The 13,451-nt window shown below is 44.2% G+C and overlaps 1 protein-coding gene across 28 annotated transcripts in view; it reads right to left on the bottom strand.

The window, feature by feature from the left end:
• The window catches only part of DOCK9 (dedicator of cytokinesis 9), a 326,031-nt gene that overhangs the window by 26,754 nt on the left and 285,826 nt on the right, over positions 1 to 13,451 (bottom strand). For 15 of the 28 annotated variants that reach the window (XR_002173395.3, XR_002173394.3, XM_019920847.3 and 12 more), the window contains 7 exons: positions 10,928 to 11,065; positions 10,628 to 10,810; positions 8,701 to 8,814; positions 8,366 to 8,581; positions 6,839 to 6,896; positions 5,873 to 5,950; positions 4,532 to 4,638 (listed from right to left, as the gene is read on the bottom strand). Coding sequence is in view for 25 of the 28 variants with exons in the window: in XM_019920847.3 (XP_019776406.1) it covers positions 4,532 to 4,638; positions 5,873 to 5,950; positions 6,839 to 6,896; positions 8,366 to 8,581; positions 8,701 to 8,814; positions 10,628 to 10,810; positions 10,928 to 11,065 (894 nt within the window). In the remaining 3 variants the exon portion in view is untranslated. The other 13 variants (XM_019920851.3, XM_019920845.3, XM_033843508.2 and 10 more) reach the window with 5 other exon arrangements.

A 13,451-nucleotide genomic window follows, 5' to 3' on the forward strand; every position in this document is an offset into this window, starting at 1 on the left:
GGCTCGGGCAATGGCGTACATCATGGCATCATTCACATTTCCACTATATTATCGTTTCTCAAGATACAGTCGAAGATCCTTTGTATCGGAATAATCACCTGGCATGCTTGTTAAAATACAGATGCCCAGGCGCTACAGTCACCCAACTAAATCTGGGGATGGGTGGGGGTGGGTTAGAATGGGAATCTGTATTTGTAATAGGATCTACGTAATTTTTAAGCACACTAAAGCTTGAGGACTAGCACACTAGGTCAAACTTTCTAAGACAGGCACTCCCTCATATATCACTGAGCTGGCACATGGCACACAGCTAGTTTATGGAGTGAATCAACACATGTAAATGTAGAAATTTCTAAGCCACAAAGAACTGAGACAACTTTCAATTCAGATTCTAAGGGACCGTGGTTTAGGTGTTTCTCCTCAATGGCAAGAAAGCATCAGAAGCAGTGTTGTGTGTTGGGGCAGATCACATCATGATCACATCACATCATGCTCACCCTTGTCTCTCCAGCATAAGGAAGCTTAGGAAATATTTGCAACATGAAGCAGGGCAATATGTCCTGGTATGAGACAAGGTCGAGCAGTCAGACAAGTTCCATGAGCCACGTTCCCTACTGCTATTGTTTTCGAGAAGCATTATAAAAGTGAAGATATGCTATATAACTTTGGTGGTTCTAAGAGCACTCTCGGTCAAGGAAAAGTAGATGCTTAGACCACTCTACAGGGTTACAGAAAATTGCCAGGCTTGGATGAGATGTAAACAGCGGAACCACAGAATGTGTTTTGTTGCTAACTCTCTCTTGGGATGTTCTGTAGGTACAAACATTTTATGTTTGTTATTTCTGAGTAGATGCAGTTTGGCTAAGACAAGTCAGTGACCTGCCAGGTGAACCTCACCGTTGCTGGTCTGTGAAACAACACCTGAGGGTGCCAAATACAGTCGATCCTCATTATTTGCTGTGGTTATGTTCTATGGTCACCACCGACACTAAATTTGTGAACACGGAACACACCCTTCTTGGAGAAATACAGGATTAGGCTCCAGAGAGCCTCTGGTTACAAAATTTTTGGCAATTGATTAGTACATAACCTTGTTTTATATGTGTTTCTGTTTAAAGACACCTCATTTAGTACATATTGTTGATTCATTAATATTGAACCCACGACCCAAAGCACTGTAACTCCTGCCTGAACAGAGCTTATCTGACAAGTATTTTCTCTGTAAATCACCTTCCTGAGCTCAGGAACACTGGACAGCACTTCAGCACCATGCTAGGGGGCCAGAGAAGGACCCCTGTTTACAGCACGAGCTGAAACAAGGAGGCAGAGTGTTGCCTGTTCAGCCTCAGATGGGAACGTGTGGCCTCAAATTTTTTGCTGCTTTGTGCCATGTCCCCAAATGACTGTAAAAGCGCCTCATGCTGATTCTGGGGTAACAAAGAAATTTTAGCAACCGGGCAAATAATGAGGACGGACTGTATTTTCCAGTTCCCCACTACAGTCCCTTTTGGCCCCGTTCCTCCCTCGCTCTGTGCCATGCGGGCCGACGCACCAGGACTGCTGGCCTGCCTGCTGGGCTCAGCCAGTGGAAGGCCAGCAGGAGACTGGTGGACAGAGGGAGAGTGTGGGGAGGGGGTGCCTCCCTCCCTGCCCCCATGCCAGGACTGAGCCGGGGCAGGTGGCCCCTCTGTGTAGTTTCTCTCTCCCCACTCCCTTAGCCCACAGGTTGACAGTGGCAACCCAGCTGTTGCTAACCTCCAGGGTTCTGCAATATTCCTTGTTGGTTTCCCTAAACCCTGACCAAACTTTTCAAAATAGTCCCTTTGTTAGACTTGCTTCAATTTCTGAGAGTGCTACCTATTTCCTTCTAGGGCCCTGCCTGTATGGGATAATGAGGGAGGGATCTCAAAACAACATGGGCTGCATGGAATTTTGACACCATAGGAAACTCAGAATTCTTCAATCTGCACAGGCTCCAATTTGTGAAACAAAATGTAAACAGGAATGGGATGTTTCTCTTTAATCAAAAGCAGCTGCAGGGGAGTTCGCTCTTTAGATCAGAGTCAAGGAAGATGGACCGCTACCAATAAAAACTCATCTGAGGTCTCCTCCTAGGAGAATTGTGCATTTTTAGGTAGCGCCTCTAAAATCATGTTAGGAGAGCATCTTAGACATTTAAATATATCTAATAATGCACATTAAAAGGGCAATGATTTTTATTAAACTATTGTTCTACACCTATTCCCATCAGCTTTCCCCAAAACTCCTCCTCTGGCAGAGATATTCGACTTTCCCTTTTTCTTGAAACTACGTGGCAGTTTCTGCTTTCGTGACTTTTGGAACACGTTCTTTTTTTCACTGCTGGCTAGTTTCACTCTTAATGTGCAGGGCTTGCTTGGGGCTTTACAACCCCCTGTGCCACATCCTAATCAGGATAGATCGTCGTGCACTATGGACCTTGTTAAAGATTTACCAACTTTACGCTTCAAGGACAGGGTGGAAAGTCCATATTCTGAAAATAACTGATAAAGTTATCCCTGTCACACGTGCAGTTATTACTCAGAGCGGGTGCCATCCACAAATTTCCCCAATCAAGCCTGCCCTTGACTTCACAGGGCTCATTCCCTAGGCTGCACAGACTATTCCAGCCTATTACTTAATCTGATGAGCAAACCTGAACTTCACGTTATCATTCCAGATGACAGGTTACCCACAACTGTTTACTTTCGAATCTTTAGTTGTTCTTGGCATTGCTGTTTTCCTTATCGAATCTAAACAAAGTGCTGCACTCCAGAGGACTGACTGGTCAGCGGGGGACAAGGGTGGTTTCTCCAAGGAAACAATGCGTTCAAGCCTCTTTTCAGGGAAGAACCCAGTGCAAGCCCTCCTTGAAGCGAGGAGTTCAAAGCCAAGAGTGTGCGGGCCTTGTTGCCTAAGGGACAGGCACACACGTCAGAGTAAAAAATAAAAAATTACCATTGGGCCAGGCATTTCAAGGTGGAGAAACAGCTGAACTGTTAAGACCATGTAATAACCAACTGTTTTTTTTTTTTTCCCCTTCAGAATACTTAGAGAACTTCATGTATTTTGGTTAAAATTATTTTAATTTTTAAATGTGAAGTCACTCTATATATTATCCTTCTTTCTCACAGTTAATTTTTAATTTAGAGGGTCATTTGAGACTAGATAATTTTTGGCAGTGGTTCTTAAACTTTTGAGGCTTAAGGTCCCTTTATATAGCATAAACATTATTGAGAATTCTTTAAAAATAGCTGAGAACTTTTGTATACATGGGTGTTATCTCTCAATATTTACAATATTAGGAATTAAAACTGAAAAAAAAGTAAAAAGATTTATTACTTTAAACTAAGATAATAAACCTATGACATGTTAATGAAAATAACACTTTTAATGAAAAAACAACATTTTCAAAGAAAAAATTAAGGAGAAGAGTGGCATTGTTTTACATTTTTTGCAACTCTGATGTCTGACTTCGTAGGAGAAGCCTGGATTCCTGTCTCTGCTTCTGCATTCAATCTCTTCAATATGTTGTTCTGGGTGATGTAGACAAAGAAAATCCAGCCTCACAGAGATATTCAATTGGAAAAGTAAGGACCTCATAGACTTCCCGAAAGGGTCTCGGGGACCCCAGGACCACACTTTGAGAATTGCTGATTCATGGTTGGTCAGTGTCACGGAGGATGTTTGCTCATGGGCCCCGCTTACCAGCATGAACATGATCAAAAGTCCTGATATTAATTGCAGGACTTCCACATCATAAACACAAGTATAACAGAGGCAGAAGACGTTTACTCCTTTCTCTGTTCTTTCTCTCCACGTGAAGAAACACGCACACAGAAAATTGGCATTTGTTCAAATTCCCAGCTGTATTTCAGAACTCTCTAGTTTCAGATTTTAAGTGGCTGCAGGGTGATCCTGTTTTGGCAAGAAACTTGCAAAAATTGCTACAATAATCTAAAGTCAAACTTTCTGGTCTCTATGGGGGGTGGGCAAGGGTGGTCTTATCTACTCATGGTGCACAGGCCCTAGCTGACAGCACTCAAGTGGGGGCAGAGAACTGGGGGCCTGGACAGGGGCTGCTCTGCCCCTGAGCCCAGTCTGGCCTCTCATGGCCTTGCATGTTTGGGGACATCGGGGAGATATCTTGTGTTGGAGATACTGATCTAAAAGTCAGAAATAAAACCCAGGAACCAGAGAAATTAACTGTTGTGAAGAATGAGAAACCTTATGATTCACAATACTGGGCCTTTTACCCCAAGTGTTCAAGCTCTCAGCCTCACTTCACTATTAACTAGTTCCTCACACTCTCTCCAGAGGAAAGGGGGAGTTCCTGGGAATGGGAATGGCAGAAGCTTTCACTGTTCAGTTTCAGTGTTCTGGAGAATTATCTTAGAGTGAAGTGTGTACACAGCAGCTGCAGACAGAAAATCCCAGTTTGGTGCAGGGGCGGGTGAACGGCAGCACCCAAGACACTGGGGTTACCGGAGCCCTCGCGGGCTGCGGCGCTCACCTCGTTGAAGTGGACGTCCTGCATGCCAACGTCTTCCATCATGGAGGCCTCCTCATCTATGTTCGGGGTAATCACCCTGAAAGCTGTGCATCCTTGTCTAAACATGCCTAGAATTAGAGAGCAGGGGAGACAGTTGGAGCTATCAACCTGAAAGTGGATGAACCGCGAGGGTTCTTCCTGCCCTGTTTGTTTCTGGGTTGAACGAGGACCGATCTTGAAATCTCTTGCGTCTCAGGCCAGCATTCCCATGGGGAGCCTGGGCGCCACTGTGTGCTTTCCTTCATTCGCTTCCTCAATATTTAACCCTCACTGCCCTCAATTTTTTTTATTTTTCTCATCCCTTTTTATTTTTCACCCACCTTTATTAAAATGTATGTAATCCTTAAATAAACTGAAATAGGTATTGAATCAAATTAATAGCAAGGTAATAACAACAATAGTTTGATTTGGTAAAATGACCCATGCTCAGATACCAAGAAAAATAAAGAAGCCAAAGCCAATCAGAGAAATACAGACTCAAAAACAACTCTGTTTACTTCCAGCTGTCATCTCACCTACTCTGGCTGGGGTAACCCAGAACTCAGATTAGAACTCGCCCTTCTCCTACAGGAAGCAGTCTACCAAGATGTGACTCGATGGCCGCAGCCGTGAGCTGAGGGGCTGCCTTGGCTGGTTCCACGTCAGCAGCCTGAGGGGTAAGAAGAGGCCTTTCCTCCCATGGAGTCACTGGGGAAAGTTTCATGTCACTTGGACAATGTCAGCTGGGCAAAAACGATCAAGTGAAGAAGGAGTTGAAATGTCTTCCTGCTCTACTGAGATTACTGCTTACAGTAAAACAAAAGTCAAAACCTGAACTGAGACCTCCCATGTTTCAGGAAAAAAAGGAACACAGAGTAGTTTGAAATCAAGTCTTGGAAGAGTGGACCCTAAAGTCAGAGATGTTTCTGCTGCACATGGTCTAGGTTTCCAGCCCCTTCATGGGTTGTCTAGCATCTCTGCCAATGTCCAGCTTTCGCCTTGCTTTTGTTTCATGGAGACAAAGATTCCCCTATGCAAAGCACTAACCTGGGAGCTTGAGGATACATGAGTGTACAAAAAGCAAAATTATAAAATCCAACCATCCATGTTTTTGGCTACAGAGTAGATTTAAAAATACAACTCAGCTCTGGTGGAACGACAATGGTGGCCAAGTGCTTTCTTCTCCTTGCCTGCCATCAAACCAGAGTGGCCAGGAAAAGAAGGGAGGGAAGGAGAGCCAAGTCCATCCCAGCAGAGTTGAAAGAGAAACCCCATACGTCTGAGTGTCACAGGGACGGGGCGGCCGGCCCACCCTCAGCTCACCTCCCCGGCGCCTCCTCTGGCAGGTGCTGTGGCTGGAGGGGAGGAAGGACGGCTCCAGCTGGAGGGCTAGGTCTGCTTCTAAACGTGAGGAGATGTATTACCCGACAGAAGGTCTCAACAGGAAATCGTGCTGGCAGTAAGAGAATATGGAGCCCCTCCCTGGGTTCTTTCTCCTTCCAGCTCTGACGTATGACAAGCCTAGATGCCCTTAAATTCCATTCCAAAGAGCCAGCTGTACCAGAAAGATAGAAATTCCCTGACCTGGCCATCTGTGGTTTCCTCACATTGTGAAGGAATTAGCCAGATCTGGTGCAGCTGTGCTCCAGTACACACATGAACACAACTGGCCTTTCTAAAAGCCCCGTGTTCTCAAATTTGAAGTGGAAACGAGCAACTGGTGTTTAACCAGAGGAGCCGTGACAGAACTCGCGGCCTGCTAACGTGGGAACAAGCACTTAGCACACAGGTGGGTGGCACTCACTCCTGCCAGCTCCTTCCATGGGGTGGCAAGGTTTCCAGCCTGCAAGCTGCCTTCGCACACAGCAAAGCCGACCGGGCTGTGCTCCAGAAAATACTGCCTGATCACCTCCTGTTACAGCTGCCTTTTGATTGGTACACAGTTCCGGTGGGAACTATCTTAAGGGAAAATAAAATCTTTTCAGCTGGAGATTGGCTGGTCAGGGACTCCCAGATGCCAAGCTCATTAACTAGTTTTTGCAATATGGAGTTATTAGTAAGAGGTTATATGACAAAATGCCACCTACTTTTGTTTTGCATTTCTGCGGTGCCTACCACATCAAGCAAATGTCACACCAGTGAATAGAACAACGAATATACTGTACACATACACATACACACACACACAGAAATCCCCCACGTCCACATCTTTCTTAATGGCTCTCACTTGTCTTTGCTGCTTTGTGCAATTTTATATTTATTTCACAAAACCCAGGAATCGTTTCTTACCTTTCCGTGTGAGATATTCTGCCACCAGGGCTGTGACATGGACATAGCACATTGCTGCCTAAAACAAAAGACACGTTTCAGAATCACCAATTATGAAGAATGGCACAATGCTCACAAACAGAAATCTAATGACTATATGTACTTATATTAGATCTCAAGGCATCAACTAGTGTTTCTAATGGCCAACATCTTACCTTTTGAAAAAAGTAGAACAATTCAAATAAATTGAAATTTTTAAACTTTGAATTGAGACAAACGACGGTAAATTTGCTAAGACCTATTTCTATTTAAAATTACTAAATTTAAATGTAAAAGATCTTGAAAAAGCATTTTTTCTTACTATAAAATTTCAGCATTATTTCTCTTAAAGGGAAAAGAGGATCATTTGAAGAAAAGGCATGTGCATTCTTAGATTCAGAGATGAAGTTATAACTTTCTCCAAAAATTCTAAATGAAAATATTATTTTATGTTAAATGGATAACATTATAAACACCTTAAAACAAAAGAAAAAATAAATTCTTTTCACCAAGTTGCCATGGTTTACAAAACATTAAAGATAGCTGTTGGAAATGAACCTACCATAAGGTTCCAATGTCTGAGCCCTGGTTCTTGTCAGAATGATAAAAAAAATTACTACTACTAACAGCATGTAATTCATTTTCATTATGGCTAATGTATATCTTAGATTAAACTTATGGTCAAACAGAATGGACTCAATCAATAGGTAAAAATAGTTACATCAAATTTTCAGATACAGAACACAATTTTACTAATTTAAGCAGTTAGAGAGGTTTACAAGTAAAAGCACACTTCTTTGGTGGTACTGTTAATCACACCTAAATGCCTCAGGCATGAACCCTGAGCAGAGTTTTCATGGGAACATGAATACTTCCCGCCTTACAGCCTACTGTTTCCCTTAATTTCCCCCATTTTACAGATGATGTCATAGAGACACAGAGGGGTTAAGAACTGGCTCAATGTCACCGAGTTAGTCAATGTTGGATCCGGGATCCAGTCTGCCTTGGAGCCCACACTCCCCCTCTGCCCCCGCCATGCTGTCGCTTATTGAACTGTGCAGCTCTGTCCATGAGGGAGCTCTGACATCTGCCACTACAGACAGAAACTGATTACCTCAAACAGGAAAAAGCAATGCCCTGTCATTCATGAGTTTGATACAGGGAAATCTAATTTTATCATAAAATAGCTGAATTTTAGATCTAGAGAGGAGTTTTGATGCAGAAACTGAGTGCACCTAACTAGCGGGCACCTGTGTGAGCATGGATGTTTTCTAAGAGCCTTCAAACAATGCTCTTTTGTGATGGAGACATCCCCTTACGATGTTGTAAATTGTTAAAATGCTTAGATGACCATGAAGGAACCCCAAGCCCAGCACTGTTTAAAGTATCACATATTTTTAACTGGCTTCTTTGAATTACTGGGAAATTTTTCTCATAATTGGCTTCCTTCAGTGAATGGGACACAATTTGTTTTCTCAAAAGCCCGGATTGACATGCTTGCGGGGCTACCTCGGACAGGTCCCCGTTTTTGACATGGATCCGGGCCATGCTGTCCAGCCACGTCTTCCGGAGCTCGGGGGTGCTGGCGTAGGACTTGGCCAGGCTGTACTGGAGGTCCACCAGCATCTCGGGGTCGTTCTCATGCTCCTTCATCTGGGCCGTGGCCATCAGAACGGTGCGGATCCTTTTGGTCAGGTCCTTCACGTCCGAGGAGAAGGTGGTGTGCTGCAACAAGGGTGGAGGGGGACACGGGGCTTTCAGCTGCATTCTGTCCGTGTGCATACGTATCAGATGATGAGGCGGAGTTTTGGGGGTAAAACATAAAACGAGACCGGGCCACCCACCTTGATGAGCCTGTCACTGTTGGCACAGTTGTTGATGATAGACAAGGACTGCTGGAATCTGGTTCCCCCAATGCCAACAACGTCTGCTATCAGTTGGCTGACGGAAATAATGACCTTAGGGACACACAAACGTGAGCAAATCATTTCACCTTCAAGTGACACCCCAGGCTCAGCTCCTGGCTTTGGTTAGGATGTACACAGGGATGGGGCAACGGGGAAGCTGCGAACAAGGATCGCTCCAGTGTGGGAAACAATGTCTGAGTCATCTTCCCCCTTCCAAGAATTATTCTAGAAGGTGATTTTGCTACCCTTCCATCTCGGTTGCACATCAAAATGCTAATCAGGAGAGTGTAGAGGAATGAGAATCAGATAAGCCCATATCACTTGGATGGTTACTTACCTATCACTTTCTCTAATAAAAAGTAAGACCTTATTATTTACCTCTTTGGTTTTTGGCTTGAATTTATATGTACTAAATATTCAGTAAGTGGACTGTCTTTTGCATTTATTATTAAAACATGTACATAAGAACTATGCAGTGGGGGAATCTGTCTTTTTGGGGGTCTATAAATAGCACCGCCTTGGGCTTCCCTGGTGGTGCAGTGGTTGAGAGTCCGCCTGCCGATGCAGGGAACACGGGTTCGTGCCCCGATCCGGGAAGATCCCACGTGCCACGGAGCGGCTGCGCCCGTGAGCCATGGCCACTGAGCCTGCGCGTCCGGAGCCTGTGCTCCGCAGCGGGTGGGGCCACAGCAGTGAGAGGCCCGCGTACCGCAAAAAAAACCCCAAAAAACAAATAGCACTGCCTTTACCCAGTTACTCAGCTAAACCGTGGACCATGCCCCTCCCCCCATTCCCCCTTCCCATCCTTTACCTTCACCACACCCAGGTATAATCAATCACTAAGTATTGTCAACTCAATCTCCTCTCCCTTCTAACCTCACCATGCCTGACCCAGGACAGCATCCTCTCTGGCCTAAACTTAACCATGGTTTCCCCACGGTCTCCCGATCTAAGGCCTTGACTCCCTGATCCATTCTCAGCCTGGAGTCCAGGCGATCCCTCCAAATGTGCAATGTTGCCATCTCAACTCGTTCTCACCCATACTCTCACCTCCACTGTAAGGACCTTCTCTGGTCCCCTGGATGGTGCCTTTCCCATGGTGCCTGCGTGGCCTGGAACATGCTCACCCCCAAACCCCTCTTCACGCGTCACATCCCATGGGAAGCCCCCTGGTCCCCTTCCTCGGGCACTCGAGTTCCTCTGTTAGGGGACTGGGCACACGGCACAAGGGCCTCAGTGTCTGTCTGTCCTCCAGGAGATGACACTCTGTGAGGGCCAGGAGAGGTCCTGTTTTGTTCATGTTCATCCATGAATCCCAGCACACAGTTTGCAAGCAATAAACGTTTGTTTTTTAAAAAAAGAGTAAGTACAGAGACGGAGAAGGCGCTCCTATATGTGTTTGCAGAAAAAGAAAGTCTACAAAAATATAGAATCTTCAGTATCTGGCCTGGTTCACAGAGCAGAGAATTTGGGACACTAACTCTGGAGGGATGGCAGGTGTGTCAACAGAAGGAAGACAGAAAAGAGTCACTTTGGGCTTTCTGTGTCTTACCTAAGATGTTTACTATGAGGTATCCTCTCATAGGTTCTATAAATCTTTACTCAGTAGAATTTCAGTCAGTCGAACATTGATTCGACATTTAAATGCCAATTTACCAATAGAAACACATCCTGGGCCCAAATCTTACGATGTGGAGGATGAAATAAATAAAACCAGTAAATGTGACTTTTGAATTTTCCATCTAGAGGCCAGATCGTTCAACACTTACACCGAGGTAACCTGGTAGATGTGACACTCAAAATTTTCCTGCTAAAACATAATTCCACACAGCACACTTGACCTGGAAAGCTAAAGCACACGCACCTGCAGATGCGTCCGGACAAAGGACTTCTTGCCAGTGTAGTCAAAGTTGTTCCTCATCAGGAAGTACAGCAGCTGGGAGGCCTCAGTCCTGATGGAGCTCAGCTTGGAGTTGCAGCATTTCAGGACCTCATAGCACAGGGCTGCGCACATGTCCGCTCTCCGCTCATAGAACGTTGAGGGAAACTACATGGACATGAGGAAGCAAATGAACCCAGAGAGGTAAGTGCCCCGTTCAGCTCCAGGTAGACACAGGAGAATGGGTGAGAATCAAGAATGACCTTCCCTGGTGAAACAACGTACCTTATAGATTAACGACCTTAAGGCAGTGAAGACATTTTTTAAAGCCGTTTCAGACTGATGTTTTTGAAGAAAACACAGGTAGACATCAAAAACCTTTTTCATGAGGGGATTATGTCCATGGTCAGCCAGGAGCTGGTTCTTAAAACACACAAGGACAGCTTGGTCAGTGAGACACGCCAGACACTGCTGATTGGTTTCATACAACTTTCAGCCTCAAAGGTTACATTTTTCAGGTACTAAGACAACTTATAATTTAAACAAACTTCCCATGAATCCTCTAGGAAAGCACAGAAGTCTCTTGTAGTACAAACAAACTTATCAATAAATTCATGCTTTGGAGAATTTACTTTTTCTACTAAGGGAGAGGCCAATTTAAAACTTCCCAGCAAACTGTACTACGGTTTAAAGGACCACTGTGCCTCAGTACTGATTGGGCTTCTATTCATTTACTTATTTTTACTATCACCAGCAACTAATACGGAGGTCATGTTTGTGACACTTTAATTCCAACAGAGAAGTGCCATTACAGGTGTCAGCTAATCAATGGGCTGGAAAAAAGCACTGAAGTGAGGTGTATGGAGCAGGTCCTCTAGCAGTGAGGGCTGGGTTTTCTCCCCCTCCACAGGCTCTCAGGCACTCTGTGAAGCCATGAATCACCAGGCAGTCTGGTAAGGGGGAAAACGCACAGGCTTTGGGTCAGGCACCATTTCTCACGTGCACACATCTGCACAGGTAAACTGAGCCTGGCCATTCTCATCTGTGAAACAGCGACCCTAAAACTAAGCTTGCATAGTTACTGGGAAGACTTGAGGTCAAGCTGATGCCCGCTCTGATCTAGCTCAGTTAAGTGGCAAGAGGGTCACCATTAATTACTTCTCCTCATTCTTCAAGGTTTTCTCCCACCAGCAGCAAATTCACACTGGTTTAACACCGTGAAAGCCTGGTTGGCTAAAACTCCCAATGATTGCTGCACATGCACAGTGGACAGAGGTGTCTCCCAACTAAAGGCCAGCATGCAGCCACATGTGCTTGACACCAGAGAGCTGCATCTTCAAATACAGACAGGCCTGTCAGGACAAAGGTGTGTTTGGGAGAATGTGTGCATTTTGCACAAGTAGGCAAAAATGACTATCACTGAAAAAAAATGTCCAGAGGTCAGTACCTCAAACCAACCTTACAGTTTAGCCAAAGGAACAGAGACAACTTATGTCCAAATAGTTCGGCTGCACAGCAAATTACGACTGGAGTAACAGTTTCAAGATTTATCTCGTCTTATTGTTGGAGAAAAAGTTTTACTTAAGGAATAAGTTTTGTTTTTTTAGGTCCAGTAATTCACGGGTGTATTTACAGCTGGTAGGACACCTGGAATCCACAGTGATCTTTATATCATGAAACACTGAAGTACAGTACTGAATTCCATCATGTGAAAGAGAAGCAATTTAATGGAGCAGAAAATGTGACTTAATTAACTGAATATGATGTAATTCTCAACCATGAGCAGCTGTTCACCAACCGAAAAAAAAAAGAGGTTGTTTCCAGTGTTTGGGGAACTGCTTAGTGTTTACTGTTTCTGAGCAGTTCTTTTCCCAGGAGTCACAGTCCTTCCTAATTATGGCTGGATTAAGGCTTGCATGAATCTGGATATGAGCTTTTATCTTCTCAGCCATCTTTGCTGGAGATATCCAGGAGAGACGGTTCATACAAAAATCGCTAAGACCTCTGGCCTTTCTGTCTGAATTGGCCTGTCTCCAAGTTGTTACCACTGGAGTTAAATTTTCCTTCCTTTCACTCTCTCTGGTCAAGGTTTTTGCTTCCCATTTTCAGGATTTAGTCTTCTTTGGGTTCTGATCACAAAACTTGCTTGAAGAACGGAATAAAAATGCATACAAAGATATAAACAACCCCTCATTTAAAGGGGTAAGGGACCTTTCGTCCTGAACACACCCCAGTTTACCAGCTGCCTTCCTTATTTTCCAATCAATTTTCTTCTCTCTCTCTCTCTCTCTTTCTCATTAAAAACGTTGAACATTCAGAAAGGCTCAGAGCAGGGAAAAAAGCAAAACAAAAATCACCTTCACTTTTCCACTCATAAATAACCATGGATAACAATGGAGTATCTCATTTCTACCTCTGTCTCCCTATAGACTTTTACTGAGGATGGGAGAATTTCATTGATTAAAATGAAATTAAATGAGACGTTAGAATAATGGGAAAGGCATGACTTATTTCTAGCAATAAGGTGGAGAATAGGTTATAAATAATTCTCAGGAATTGCCTGATGTGGATTCAAGTTTGACTGTCGTTACCAGCCTCCTAAGGGAAATAGGGCTTTCAGAGAATGAACACACATTATCAGTAATTTCTGAAGAGCCAGGAACAGGAGAAAAACGAACTTAAACCTCAGGTGCCAAAATGAGATATCTGGAACCACGTTATTTAAGACAGCTACATCCTTCCTAGGGATATGGCTTGATTTTTATTTAGACACTGATTTATAGAATAACTTTAAAAATCTAGCTTCGAG

This window comes from Tursiops truncatus, chromosome 18 (genome assembly GCF_011762595.2).
Source record: "Tursiops truncatus isolate mTurTru1 chromosome 18, mTurTru1.mat.Y, whole genome shotgun sequence".
Lineage (NCBI taxonomy): Eukaryota > Metazoa > Chordata > Mammalia > Artiodactyla > Delphinidae > Tursiops > Tursiops truncatus.